At 35.1% G+C, this 14,833-nt stretch overlaps 1 protein-coding gene across 5 annotated transcripts in view; it reads right to left on the minus strand.

The window, feature by feature from the left end:
• Herc1 (HECT and RLD domain containing E3 ubiquitin protein ligase family member 1) overlaps window positions 1–14,833 on the minus strand; it is a 185,032-nt gene that overhangs the window by 30,455 nt on the left and 139,744 nt on the right. For 2 of the 5 annotated variants that reach the window (XM_076850910.2, XM_076850907.2), the window contains exons 43-54: window positions 14,366–14,490; window positions 12,799–13,019; window positions 11,369–11,641; window positions 10,518–10,566; window positions 9,437–9,637; window positions 8,353–8,527; window positions 5,411–5,681; window positions 5,063–5,276; window positions 3,714–3,970; window positions 2,853–2,980; window positions 2,130–2,257; window positions 924–1,124 (exon numbers count right to left, since the gene is read on the minus strand). In XM_076850910.2, the coding sequence (XP_076707025.1) occupies window positions 924–1,124; window positions 2,130–2,257; window positions 2,853–2,980; window positions 3,714–3,970; window positions 5,063–5,276; window positions 5,411–5,681; window positions 8,353–8,527; window positions 9,437–9,637; window positions 10,518–10,566; window positions 11,369–11,641; window positions 12,799–13,019; window positions 14,366–14,490 (2,243 nt within the window). The remainder of the gene's footprint in view (window positions 1–923; window positions 1,125–2,129; window positions 2,258–2,852; window positions 2,981–3,713; window positions 3,971–5,062; window positions 5,277–5,410; window positions 5,682–8,352; window positions 8,528–9,436; window positions 9,638–10,517; window positions 10,567–11,368; window positions 11,642–12,798; window positions 13,020–14,365; window positions 14,491–14,833) is intronic. The other 3 variants (XM_076850909.2, XM_076850908.2, XM_076850911.2) reach the window with 3 other exon arrangements.

Raw genomic sequence — 14,833 nt, forward strand, 5'->3', positions numbered from 1 at the left:
GAACCCTGTGAATGTTATAAACTTTTTCCCCCCTTGTGGTGCTGGGAATTGAACGCAGGGCCTTGTGTATGCAAGGTAAACACTCTACCAATTGATCTATATCACTAGCCCACTGAAGTACTTTTTAAAAATATTTTTTTAGTTGTAGATGGACACAATACCTTTATTTATTTATTTATTTATTTATTTTTATGTGGGGCTGAGGATCGAACCCTGGGCCTCACACCTATGAGGCAAGTACTTTACCACTGAGCTACAGCCTTAGCCCCATGAGCTATTTTTTAAAGATTAAATTTTTTAAAAAACCTCTTCTACTCTGTATTGTTTGCTTTTGTAGTACTGAGGATTGAACTCAGGGCTTCACATATGATGGGCAGTGCTCTACCACTGAGCTACTGAAAAACTTCTACTCTGTTAGTGAAGTACCATGTAAGCAAGCACTTGGAGCTTTGAAATTACACCACTCCCCCAAAGTTACTAACTAAAACTACTAAGGTGCCTACCTACTCACAGTACATGGTAAGAAAATAAATGGAAACAGACTTCTGAATTTCTCTTGTCAAACCAGAAATTTTCCACCTTTTCCCATTTCCTCAATTTCACTCATTGTTAACAATTTCATCTCTACCAATGATTATTATCTTTTTTTCTCTTGGACAATTCTACTTTCAAGGGAGACTTTGGAATCTTACAGGATGAATGACTAATATGCATTATAATAATATTAAATCTCATTTTGGCAGAGAAGTTTGAAGAGAAATATATTTCAATTTAGTAACTAATTCAAGTGAAATACCAAGTAGATAATTTAGAAAATAAAACCCAAAAGTAATATTCACTTATCATTTTTGAAAGCAAGAGCCAAAACACCAAGTCTATGTGGTTTGGGGCAAACTTTTTCAACTAGACACAAGTGCATTTACCATCCTTTCGATAGCAATGCTCCAGTTCTCGACGGTGCATGGTAGACACATCAACAACTTCAATCAGTCCTAGAGATCCATCCATCCTTCCCACCAACAGTAATTCTGGAGACTCTCCTGACCAGGCTGTAGCTGGACTCTCTTCTGGCCAAGCCAGGGCAGATACCCAATGAGGTTGAATATCTACTAATCCTTTTCCTCCTATAGAGGGGGAAATTATTAACTATTTGTTATTTAATTATTTAAGAAAAATAACAAGAACAACAAAAAAATTACTTAAATTATTAATATATTCAATGCAGCTCCTAATTTCATAATAGCTTACTAATAAGTCTGTGAAGACAGGATCCTTCATTTATGTTCTTATTAAATTAATAGGTTTTCTGTAACTATTAATAAGACAAAATTACACAGTTATAGGAGGGGAAAAAGGGAAATATTTAGTGGCAAATACCAAATACCTAAGACCTTTCCTAATAATTATTGACCAAATTAATATGAATAATTTATTTAGGGTAAATGCTAGCTATTCCTCAAATAACTGAAGTACAATAGCCATTCCTCAAATATGTAAAAATGAACAAAAATACTAATAAGCCCATGATTATATTTTTTTTTCTTTTCTTCCTTTCCATTTTCTTTTTTTTTTTTTTTTGATGACAGATTGAGCCCCATATCTATTTACTATTGAACTACATCCCTAGTCCTTTTTAATTTTATTTTGAGTCAGGGTCTTATTAAGTTAGGGCCTTGCTAAGTTGTTGAGGCTAGCCTTGAACTTGCAATCCTCTTGCCTTAGTCTCTGGAATTACTGGGATTACAGATATACACACTGTGCCTGGCATTTTATTTTTTATTTTCCAGAGAAGTGTAATAAAAATCAACAAGAATTTGTATCTGTGAAACAAATATAAATAGAAATATTTAAGCGATCCAAAAGGTTACATAGTTTAAAATTCAGTGAACACTATTTTTCCTCAAATATTACTTAGTAATATACTCAAAGAATTTTTAGTTTACAACTACTAGGTTAGTTGAAATTCCAAGAAAAAAAATCAGAAATGAGTTTTTTTGCTCTAATTTAAATCACATTTTACATAGATTTGATAGTTGTTAAACAGCTTATGATTTTCAAGGTATAGAAAATTGGACTCAGAAGGTTAAAAGGCATAAAAAGTAGTTGATTACTATTTGTATGACTCTTACCATTAACTTGCCAGATATTCACCATCTTTTCCAAAGCCCCAGCTAGATATTTGCCACTGATGCTCCAAGAAACAGGAGAGAAGCTTGGATCACTGGGTGACCCAAGGCTATCCTCGGCATCCCCTTCCCTAGAATACAACAGATTGTATGAAATTCTAATCCTTATTATTCAAAAGAAAACCAAACCTCAAACTTTAAAATAAAGATTTCATTAAGACTAGAGTGCACAATAGCCAAATGATGTTTATACTATTTCTCATTTAATTAGTACATAATTTGTTAGCAAAGATATGCAGATTTTATAAACATTGTACGCATGATTATCATGCAAAATACATTGATTTCTATTTACCTAATCTCTAGGAAAGTCCTCAGAAAAGAAATACCTACAACTGGCTATAATATAATAAAAACTGCTATATTTTGATATAAGTAACATAATTATGCTAATTCCCAATCAATCCTTGAAAACTAATAAAAAATTAACCTGTTTTATATAATTGAAAATTTATTTGCCAGTAGACTCTGAGTAAGTCAAATATAGTTAATTTATAATTATATTTTCTGAATTACCACCCTGGAAAGTAAAAATAAACATTGGAGATTTAATAATACTATTAGAAACGTTTAAAAAAATTTAGTGACAACTTGATTACATTAACAACCAAGATGAGACATGTTTGGGATTCTCTTAAATGTTATCCAAGTGATGCAAACACTCACAATCTGTTGAATACACAGGTCTGTTGCAGTGAATATTGTTTCTTGGTAACATTCCACACTCGAATGGTGCCATCATTGCCACTTGTAGCTAAGAGACCTTTTTTATTACACCAAACACATGTCATTACCTGAAAAAATTGGGAATAGTACTTTAAAACTATACTTCAAGTAAGTATATATTTGTAAGCCATTTAGAAAAAAATGAGACCATGCATATTGAATTATAGCATAAACACTTTCACAGTTTCATGGTAGCGTCTTTTTAATTTTCATAGAATTTTTCGAATGATAAAATCCTTTAATCAGAACTTACTTGATTGTTGCTAGACTTAGCTTTTCCAAACTCACTTGACTTATCTAAAATATATTAAAAGCTTGACTAAACATATTTAATGCAATAAAATACAAATATTTTAACACATGAATGTTCTATAAAATAAACAACAGACTAAGAAGTGGTTTTAAAATTACTTAAGTAACACAGTTCAGTCTTCATTTTCCAAATGCACTTATCATTGGTCAGAGCCCAGTAGGTTAGATTAAAATAGGTCAATTACTTTTTCTTTTGCATAAATAAGTCTTTATCTTTTGTGAAGCTAATTCTTTGTTTTTTTTTTCCCATCATCCCCCATCTGATTTCTCCTGTTTGCATACTGTTATATCAATCCAATGGACAAAGAAAGTAGAGTTGGTAACTAGTAAGCAAATCTTGGTGTGTGTGTGTATGTGTGTGTGTGTATGTGTGTGTGTGAGAGAGAGAGAGAGAGCGCAGAAGGACAGAGACAGAGAGATGAGAAACTAAGATCTAAACTGAGCTATTTTACATAGGTGATTAATACACTTTATACTCAAAATACATACTCTGTTCTGATGAGCCTCCAACTTGATAAAGGAACATTTCCTGAGATCTCCTCCCATATCAGCCAGTGTTTGTGGAGCAGTTTGGTTGTCACGGTCGTGCGCAGCAAGAGTGCGTACAAGTTGTTGAGCGGCCCATTGCCTATGCTGTGAGGACAGCCTGGAGGAGAGGCAGCAGGCTGCCAGGGCATTAGCCAGCTCCAGAGGGCCTACAGCAGAAGGATCATAGGAAGGATAGGCATACAATTGGGCAATTAAACCTGCTTAAACAAAACAATGAAATGATGCCCAGGTGAGAGCTGGTGGTGATGAACAAACAAAAATGGGTTAACCCATTTCTTTTAAGAATTAGCACTTTTGCAAGCAATTATATCACAAAGATATACGTATAAGAGATAAAGCATTTACTTCATATTAAATTCTATAATGTCTCAATTGACTGCAAGTAAACATTTCATTATACATCAATAAATAATCCTTGCTCTAAGAACTCAGTAGGCTAGAAATACAGTAGGAATAATTTTAATGCTCATGCAGAGACAGCATGGCCCTTAGAAATAACAGTTTGGCTTTTGCTGCTCAGAGAACTTGGGAACTGGTGTTGTAGCTTGGTCGGAGAGCACATGCTTAGCATGCTCTCTCCTGTTTGATTTCTCCCGGGTTCAATCACATGGGGGGAAAAAAGGATTTAAACCTTTTTGGATACAAGGGACTGAGCTGATGTATCCAAAAGCCCATCTCTTTGGCCAAATAGCCTGATGAAGAGAAGGGTAGAAGCCAGATGCATTGGCACACATCCATAATCCCAGTTATTCAGAGGGCTGAGACAGGAAGATTACAAGTTTGAGACCAGCCCAGGTGATTTAGTGAGATCCTTTCTCAAAAAAACAAAAAAGAAATAAGGCAGGATGCAGGCTGTGGACATAGTAAGTGATGCAGCACTTGCCTAGCATGTGCAAAGCTCTGGTTTTGATCCCCAGCACCACCCCTCCCCCCGCAAAAAAAGAGAGAGAGAGAGAGAGAGAGAGAGAGAAAGAAGATAGCCACTGATTACATAGTGGTGTTTAAAATTATAATTATTTTATAACACTGACTTTATCTAAATTTTAATTAAAGAAATCTACCAGGATTATTATATATGGTGAGTCAAAATACAATCTATATACTAATTTGGCGCATTTTTAATACTTCCGTACACAGTGAAAAAGTATCCATGTACTTTTTTATGTTCTAAACTTAAGAAGCTCACATTTTACTTATTATAATATCAATATAACAATGCAAAAATACATTTTTTAAAAAACATGAATTGAGTTGATTAGAAAACTTTATTTAAGTAGTATAAAACCTACCTTTCTTTTCACCTTCTGACTTATCATAGTTAGGTCTCAGTTTGGCCCCTTTGTCTGCTAGTAATGCCACAAGGGCCTGTGTTACAACAAAGTTTGGAGAGGTTACAAGCTTATTCTCTTCAGCAATTCCTCGGAGAAAGCTTGGTAGAAATTTTCTCTGAATTGGATCATCGACTGTAGTTAGATTTACACCTGTTGCAGCAGAAATCAAGTTCTGAAGAGGCAATTAGAACAAACAGGCTTAATTTTTACATATAATTTTGGAACAAAAATATTTCAAATAAATGTTTCTCCAAGAATCAGAGGGAAATAAGCTATGCAGTAGGATAAATACTGAAGCAAACTTACCTGTGTACACAACTGCACCAGCAGTTTTGCGGCACTAGGAGTGTTTGAAGCCAGACATCCCACTGCTGTGCTCAGATAGGCGAGGCAAGAAATGGGCTTATTGGTCTTGCTGTGACTGCCTCGTGAACGTTCTGAGGTGCCTGCTGTAGCTGAAGGGCTGGTGGAGAGGCCAGCTCTTCCTGCTGCAGCCAAGCACATTAATCGAACCAGCGTTCGGATATCTGTTAGCCCCAGAGACTCAAGACCAGCAGCCAGACTACAACTCGAACCACTGCCAGGAAAGGAAAACACTTCAAATGGATAAAGAAAATAGATTCTTAAGGGACTATCTGGAGCCCCACATACCATCCACAGCATCAAAAAACAGAATAAAATGAAAGCTATGCTATTGCTAGTTATATACATCTTAGTAAATGTCAAAAATACTATGCAAGCTAAACTTTCTCTTGTTTCAATAAATACTGGTGTATCACCAATTACCAGAGAATAACATGTAGGAATTTTCATGTCGCATGAATTTTCACAGTGTGAGTAATCCCCTGTAACTACTCTCCAGCTCAACAAACATTAATAGCAGCACCTCAAAAGCCGCTTTGGGATCTTGTCAGTCACTAGAACCCTCAAAAGTTACCACATTTCTGACTTTTCTTTTTTTTTTTTTTTTGATACTGGGAGCTCTAGGGTGCTTTACCACTAAGCCACACCTCTGGTCCTTCTTATTTTTGAGACATGTTTCCCTAAATTGCCTAAACTGGCCTCAAAATTGTGATCTTCCAGCTCAGCCTCCAGAGTCATGGGATTACAAGTGTGTGCCACCAACCCTGGCCACACTGACTTCTAAAACCATAAATTACTTTTGTCTGCTTTTTGAACTCATATATATATAGAGAGAATAATAAAGTATGTGCTCTTCTGTGTCTGGCTCAAGATTTTGTAAGATTCAGCCATGTGATTACATTATGCAGTTTATTAATTTTTATTGACATATAAACAAAAACTACCATAATCCATTTGTCCATACAGATGATAATCAGGTGGTTTCCTACTGTGAGGCTGTTATGTCACGAATACTCTTACATATGTCTTTTGGTGCACATGTAGAAGCATTTCTGTTGTATACATCTACCCAGAAGTGCTGGGTCATAGGGTATGTTCACATTCAGCTTTAATTGATATTAGCAAACAGTTTTCCAAAGTAGTTGTATCAATTTATTTTCTCAAGGTGTTTCACAGCCTTATGTTCACCCACCCTCCTCAAGTCTTAAATTTTAGTCATTCTGGTGAGTGTGAAAGATGTCACTGGCTTTTAATTTTCATTTCTCTTAAGACTAATGAGGCTTAAATACCTTTTCATGTTTACCATTTGGAAATCCTCTTGTATGAAACACTTCTTAAAATGTATTTTGCCCACTTTTCTTTTGAATTCTTTTTACTTTTGATTTATGGGAATTTTCTATATATTGCTGGTTATATGCATTGCTAACATCTTCTTTCTTAATGATTTTTACTAAACAGAAGTTTTCTGTTTTAATGCAATCTAGTTTATCAATCTTTTTCTTTTTCTTTTTTTTTGTGTGGAGGGTGGTGGTTACCAGGGGAACTCAATCACTGAGTCACATCCCCAGCCCTATTTTGTATTTGATTTAGAGACAGGGTCTCTACTGAGTTGCTTAGTGCCTCACTTTTGTTGAGGCTGGCTTTAAACTCATGATCCTCCTACTTCAGCTTCCTGAGCCACTGGGATTACAGGTGTGTACCACTGTACCTGGCCAATCTTTTTCTTTATGGTGGACACCTTCTATGACTTTAGAAATTCAACCCCAAGATCAAGAATAAATTCTTCTATATTACTTATAGAAACTTTATTGTCTTATACATTTAGATCTAAGAGTAACTTTGGAATGATTTGGTTTATTTTATATAGTGTAAGTTTGGGGTCAAGACTCATTTTTCTTACCCTTATGTGAATAAACCCATCTGACCCTGCCATAGTTGCTGAAAGGACTATTCTTTAAACATTGCTCTGCAGTTTTAACCACTGACAAAAATCCAACAAATCAAGTGTTTATATACATGTGTGAGTCTATTTCTGAAATCTATTCTTCTCCATTATCCTATTTGTCTATTCTTGAGCTAACACCACACAGTCCTAAGTTTTATTTTTTCTTCATTGATTTGCCACCAAATACTTCCACTTAAGTTTTTCTTAAATGGGTGTTTTTCAGGTGTTCTTTTTCTTTTTTGTATTATATTTCAAAATATGAACTAAGCAAGAGTCCCTATATCAAAATTCACAAGATTTTGCTATAGTTGGGCTGATTCTGCAGAAACATTCAATCTTTAACTTTTACCAGCTAAGTTTTACTTACCTTTTTTCACATAGAAAATAATGTCATTATACTGAGTAGATGGCATACGTTTAATTTTGTTATTTGAAATGGACCAATAGGCTTGTTTTTTTTTTTGCGGGGGGGTAGGGTGGGTAGGGGAGTTTACTGGGAATTGAACTCAGGGGCACTCGACCACTGAGCCATATCCCCAGACCTATTTTGTATTACTAAGAGACAGGTCTCTAAGTTGTTTAGCACTTCGCCATTGCTGAGGCTGGCTTTAAACCCATATTCTCCTGTCTACAGAGCTACTGGGATTACAGGCATGCACCATCCTTCCCACCCTCTGCCAATAATAATAATAATGAAGCAGAAAAGAAAGTTAAGTAACCAGGCACCATGGTTCATGCCTATAACCCTAGCTACTCAGGAGATTGAGGCAGGAGGATCCACGAGTTCAACAATCCACGAGTTCAAAGATAGCCTAAGCAACATAGGAAGACACCCCTCCCCCAATTTTTTTTTCTATCTTACCCTCCCAAATAACATCAGATTCCCATCTAATATATACCAGAAGCCAACTTAGCATCATTTACACAAAATAAAACTCACCTGACTGAGAGAAGAGACAGTGCTCTCATGACCATGGTTCTAGCCAGAAGAACTTGAGCAGCAGCTGTCACTCTCCTTAAAGCCACCACCCGGTCATGAGGATTTGCAAGAGCTGCTGCCTGCTCTCCTAATGTTATTCTCCCAGAGGAACTCTTTTCTACAGAGCCATGGCAACCTGAAAAAACAGGATTGTGTTTAGTTCTCAGCAGGTAAAAAAAAAAAAAAAGTATCTGGACTACTGAAAAATTTTCCTATTTTATATAGAGGCTAGCCTGCAAAGAAATACAGCAAACCAATGTATTTTGCTCATTTTGAACTTCATTATACAGAAAATTCCTTCAGAGAAACTTGGATATTTTTAAGTTCTAATTTAGATATTTCTAAGTTAACAACGTATTAAAGTTTCTATTGAAAACATTTTTTGCTCATGTAACTTTTACTGATCTATCTATCTATCTATCTACTCCCCCTCTGCCCATTAGTACTGGGGATTGAACCCATGGGCACTCCACCACTAAGCTACATCTCCAGACCTTTATATATTCTAAATTTTGAGACAGGCTCTTACTAAGTTTCTCTCGCTGACTTCAAACTTGCAGTCCTCCTGCCTCAGTCACTCAAGTAACTGGGATTACAGACAACGCCACCACCACAACCACTTCCACTGATATTAATAGATGTAAAAAAGACACAGTTTTAAAAATATGCTTTGAGTACACATAAAGGACTGTCACCAGTACTGTCTCAAGTCCTTATTTTGTATTCCCTACAACAAAAATTCCATATTTTCACCAATATAAAAACAAAAATGTTGCCCAATAATTTTAGTCAGTTAAAGAATTCTCTTATAACAAAGTTTAAAAAATCCTTAGTTATGTTTTACAAATCCTCCTTTTATCACTTCAATAGTTCATAAACACACACAAAAAATCAAAACTTAATATTATATCATACCTCTAAAATGTTAAAACAACTGGCTAGAGAGACTTGATCATGTAAGAAAACATTAAACCACTTTCTATTTATCTAAGAAACAAATTAAAATAGACAATAAAAATCAATGCAAATTAGTATTTCAGTTTACCTATTTGCATAAGAGTCTCTTCCATACTGTTGGTAGCTGTGACCATTGCCACTGATGCTCCTAGTGGGTCACTGTCAGGGAACTGAACTGGTTCTGGTACAATGCGCCGGTCATTTAAACCCAGTGGTCCAGCAAGCAATTCAAATTCCTCTTCACCTGTCAGCTTTTCATCTTCATCAACATCTAACATGTCCCAGTCTTCTGGAATTCAAATAAATAAATATATGATAAGTGAATATAAACCATGATTTAGCTCTGCTGGCAATCATTATTATAAGACATATCTAAAATACAATTGGATTAGCTAGGCATGCCTGTATTCCCAATGACTTGGGAGGCTGAGGCAGGGGGATCACAAGTTCAAGACCAACCTTAGCAACTTTAGCAAGAAACTGTCTCAAAATAAAAAATAAAAAGGGCTGGGGGTGTAGCTCAGTGGTAAAGTGCCTGTGGGTTCAATTCCCAGAACCATATGCACACAAAATAAATAAATATAAGAAAGCTAGATTCAAATTCCACTACCCACAACATAAACTATGGCATCATCTCCTGGTGACCTCACCAAACTGCATTCTTGAAGCAGAGTGAGACAAGAGAAGGGAAAAAGAGCCAGTATAGTTGAAAATAAAATAAACAATTGGAAATGTCACAACTGGTCATGGAGGTTTCAACCAATAAAAAAAGTGTTGTGGGACCAACAAAACGTTCATAACACTGTCCATAAACATTAAGGAGAGGTTATTTCAAGTAAATGAGTGCTCCAGAAAAATTGATGGTCATCTCAATTTTTTATTTTTCACCTTTCATAATTAGGATGTAAATTTAAAATATACTACATATCTTTTCTACTTTTTGGAAAAAATATGAAAAACAGAAGTTAACATTTTGTGGTAAAGCTAATATTTGGGCTCAGGTCCTTTTTCCTTTGACTTTCAAACTATGGTTATTACTACAGAATATTCAAGTTAATATGTACATAAATACAAACACATATCATGGTATATTTTAGTAACAAATGTTAAGCAGAGAGTATATATAAAAATACATGTAAAATAAAGAGGCTCTCAAAACAAACAACTACCTTCATACACACTGTCCTGCTTGCCAATTAGATCTGGAGCTTGTCCCTTGTACCTGCACCAAACATGAAGAACATTGTGTTTTTATATAAAAGTTAGTATCCAAATTTGTGCAAATTAAGCCATTAGAATGTTTTAATAGGTCATTAATAAAGCAGCAAAATATAAAAGTGTTTTGTATTATGGGGTAATCTAATAAAAACTATAAGTAAGTATGTATAACACATGCTAATAAATCAGTAACTGTTTTACCAAACAACTGGGGAGATTTCTGATCAACTACAACCAACTCTTTCAATCAAACTTCCAGAAAGCCTTTAAGATTTAATAGTTGACAATAAAGACCAAAATTCTACTTACTAGAGATTAAGGATATAAAGAGAAAATATTTTCATGACAACTCATTTAAACAGAGCAGTCTATTTTTTCACCAAAAAAAAAGATATTAATTAAGATGCCAGAAATATGGTATAATACATCAATGAAAAAAACTGACTGTATGCCTTCTGAGGGTTAAGGCAAGTGTCCTGACTAAAACTGGCCAATAAGTCAAAGATTAATAAACTCCAGTGAAGGACCTGCTGTCATACCTCTATTTCAAGACCTCAGAGATCCTAAAAGAACCTGCTGTCATGCCTCTATTTCAAAGCCTCAGAGATCCTAAAAGGACCTGCTGTCATGCCTCTATTTCAGGACCTCAGAGATCCTAAAATTATTCCCTACTTTCTGCCACCAATTCAGCAATCACAGGACTTTGGGAAGATAAAAATTATTCCTCACATGGAAAGTCTTCAGTTCCTATCTCTTAAGGTATATGATATTCATAGAGCCTAGATATCTACACAATTTCAAGGTACCTTTCAGAATTTGTTGTCTTGGACTTAGTCTTCAGAGCTAAATACTTCTCCCTGCAGCTTCCACATAGCAGGTAGTATGGATTTCCACTCCCACATTCACCACCGAACCAGCCATCCACATAAGAGCCATTACTGCGATAGCCCTGACGATTTGCACTGCGCCCACAGCCTGGGTGGTTTCTCTTCATGTGCTGATTGAAGCTGACGACACTGCATTCACACAGTTCACATACCACCACTTCTTCCCTATCTTCAGACTCACAAACATGCTGCATAAAATGATTTCATACCAAATTATTATAGTCAAGTTAACATAAAATTAAGAGGTAAATAGATTGTTTACAATATTAACTACTTTGTTTACATATCTTAAAATATTCATAATATTTTCATTAATACTTCATAAAAATTTCTTTTAAATAAGAATTCAAGCCAGGCAGTGAGGCATGCCTGCAACTTTGGAGGCTGAGGCAGAAGACCCTAAATTCGAGGCTACCTTAGGAACTTAGTAATACTGATCCTATTTCAAAATAAAATAAAAAGGGTTGGGTGTGGCTCAGTGGTAGACGGTCTCTGAGTTCAATTCTCAGTACCATAAAATTAATTAATTAATTAATTTTTAAAAATCAGAATTGAGACCCACAATATGAAGGTTTTCTTTGCTCTTCCTCACTCTTGTAAATTGCAATATGAGAAGAGTGAGAAAAGAGTTAAGAACATGATAATCTGCCCTATCTCAAAGCAATAATAATAATAAAAAACCCTCTCAAGTGAAAATAACTACTTTTTATCTGGCTATAAAATGCTAAATCTATTTTCTAAATTTCTGAGAAAAGTCATTAGGATGCAGTTATTTTACTGACTTAATATGGCAGTTAGTTTCCTATAAGATTTATGTCTAAGAACTTTTTAGTCTCTCTACTATAAAATTGTAATGCTAATCAATTTATACATACAAACCCACATGTACCCTGTCCCTGGATGAAGGTATTTAAAATATCTTGGTGGGGATGGTTCCCAGAATGAGATATTAACAGTGATTAAATGGAACCTATGAAGGAGAAGAGCATGCACTCCGACAGCAATGTGAACGAAACAGTTATGTTACTTAACCCAGCAGCATCTATGGGAACTGATGCTTGTTTTGTTATCTACCTTTGACATTACATCAAATATTGCCACAATATGGCTCTCTTCATCTAGTCTGGGGAAAGAAGCAGTAAAATTGCAGAAAAAGCAACAGAGAAACATTTTCATATTGGTTTGTAGGTATCAAAGCAACTTCAAGCATTAAATCCCCAAACATCAAGATGAGATGTAAGGCTTTTTAGAGACTTCAACTCAACACAAGGCTGCTGTTAGTAAGATATATGAATAGGAGGGCAGGAAAATAAGTCAGAGCAGCCCCCGCTGCAGTCACACACACCCAGGTAGGCCAATCCAGTACCTCTGGGATCCACATTCCCAGAATATCATTGTCACTGGTCAGGTCTTGTCCAAACATAGCTTCCATTGCTTCATCATCAAGATCAATTTCCAATTCCTCATCTAAATTAAAGTCATACAATGCCCCTGGGTCTTGCTGCAAAGATATTCCTTCTCTCCGACTTTGATTCCTGTGGGCCTGCACAGAGCGGTATAACCCCGCTCAGAACAAAACAGAAACGGTATTTTATTTGCATGAATAAAGTAATTCTGAATATTTACCAGTTCTTAACTGCCACACATAAGATGAGTACCAAACTCATCCTACACAACAAACCTATCACATGTGTATCATCTCCTATAAAATAGGGACAATAACAGCACTCCTATCTCACTGGGCTAAATGTTTAAACAAGATAACCCATGAAAAATTCTTTATAATGTTATTTTTTTGTATAGAAAAACATTCAATAAATGTTAGCTGTTATTATTCTTTCGGGGTTTTTTTTATTTTTTGCTTTTTAAAATTTTTTTGAATTTTTTATTTATATATGATAGCGGAATGCATTACAATTCTTACTACACATATACAGCACAATTTTTCATATCTCTGGTTGTATACATAGTATATTCACATCAATTTGTGTCTTCATACCTGTACTTTGATAATAATGATCCTCACATTCCAGCATCATTAATTACCCCATACCCCCTCCCTTCCTCTCCAACCCCTCTGCCCTATCTAAAGTTTTGTCTATTCCTCCCATGCTCCTGCTCCCTATCCCACTATGAATCAGCCTCCTTATAACAAAGAAAATATTCAGCATTTGTTTTTTTGGGGGAAGTTATTGGCTAACTTCACTTGGCATTATCTAAGCCATTCCCCTTTCAATTCATGATATATATATATATATATATATATATCCTGCGTTTTCCAGGACAGTCTGAGTTTCTTTCTCACTGTTTCCAAAAATGACTGAATCATTACTTAAATTCTAATATTTCAAAGATCAAATACTATTTTGACAAATCACATATCCCAGTTTTTGGTTTATAAAACATATTCCCCAATTTATACTTTAAAACATAATCCTATAATAATTTACTAATGAATTGAGGGAATTTATTTTTGCTTAGGTAGGGCCTTCTCTACTGGTGAGTACCTAACGTCCACAGAATACATCAAAAAAAGTCTATGCCTACACTTTTTTGGGCAGTGTCCTTTCTAGTTTCTTCTTACCACTGATGATAAATATCTCACCACTGATAATAAATATCAAATATTCATCATCACTTCTGAGGGATCATTTGAAAAATTTCTCAAAACTTATAAGTGGCCTATATAGCCTTCTACATCAGAGGGAACTTAAAAAATAAATCTTTACATGTATACTCTCATTTCAATTAAGTAAAATTATGCAAATATGTAGAAAATTATATACAAATAGTTATTTTGTTAATATGGGTGGACTGAATACTTAGTATTATTAGTTACATCTTCTTTAATGCTGCCCTTACAATGACTCTAAAATAAAGTCTTTCACCAAGAGAAGTTGAAATATAATTACCTGCTCTCGCTAGCAATGTGCGAGCTGCTAAATCAAACTTGTGCCTTCTTGTTACTGCTGAGCGACCTCTAGCTGGTGGTCCACTTCCAGAAGCTGCATTCTCTGTATGATCCAGATTATCAGTGCTACAAGTGCAAGTTTGAAAGCAACATACCATGAAAAGAAAGCAAGGTGTAAGCTTTCTTGTGGCACTACATTTTTCTCTAAATGTCTTGAGAATAAAATATGCTTTTGAAAAAAAAATTTTTTTAAATGTTGGGGATTGAACTCTGGGCTTTGTGAAGCTTAAGTATTCACTTGCTCTACCACTGAGATATGTCTTTAGCCTATGATAAAACTTTGAAATCTGTCTTTTGTCCCTTGCAAAGTTCCTAAATTATAAATAATATCATATGCCCTGAGAGAATGTGTACCTGATTTTTAATTCCACCAATAGTGAAATGGTGCTTAGTTCAGATTCAAATTAAA

This window comes from Callospermophilus lateralis, chromosome 3, assembly GCF_048772815.1.
Source record: "Callospermophilus lateralis isolate mCalLat2 chromosome 3, mCalLat2.hap1, whole genome shotgun sequence".
NCBI lineage: Eukaryota > Metazoa > Chordata > Mammalia > Rodentia > Sciuridae > Callospermophilus > Callospermophilus lateralis.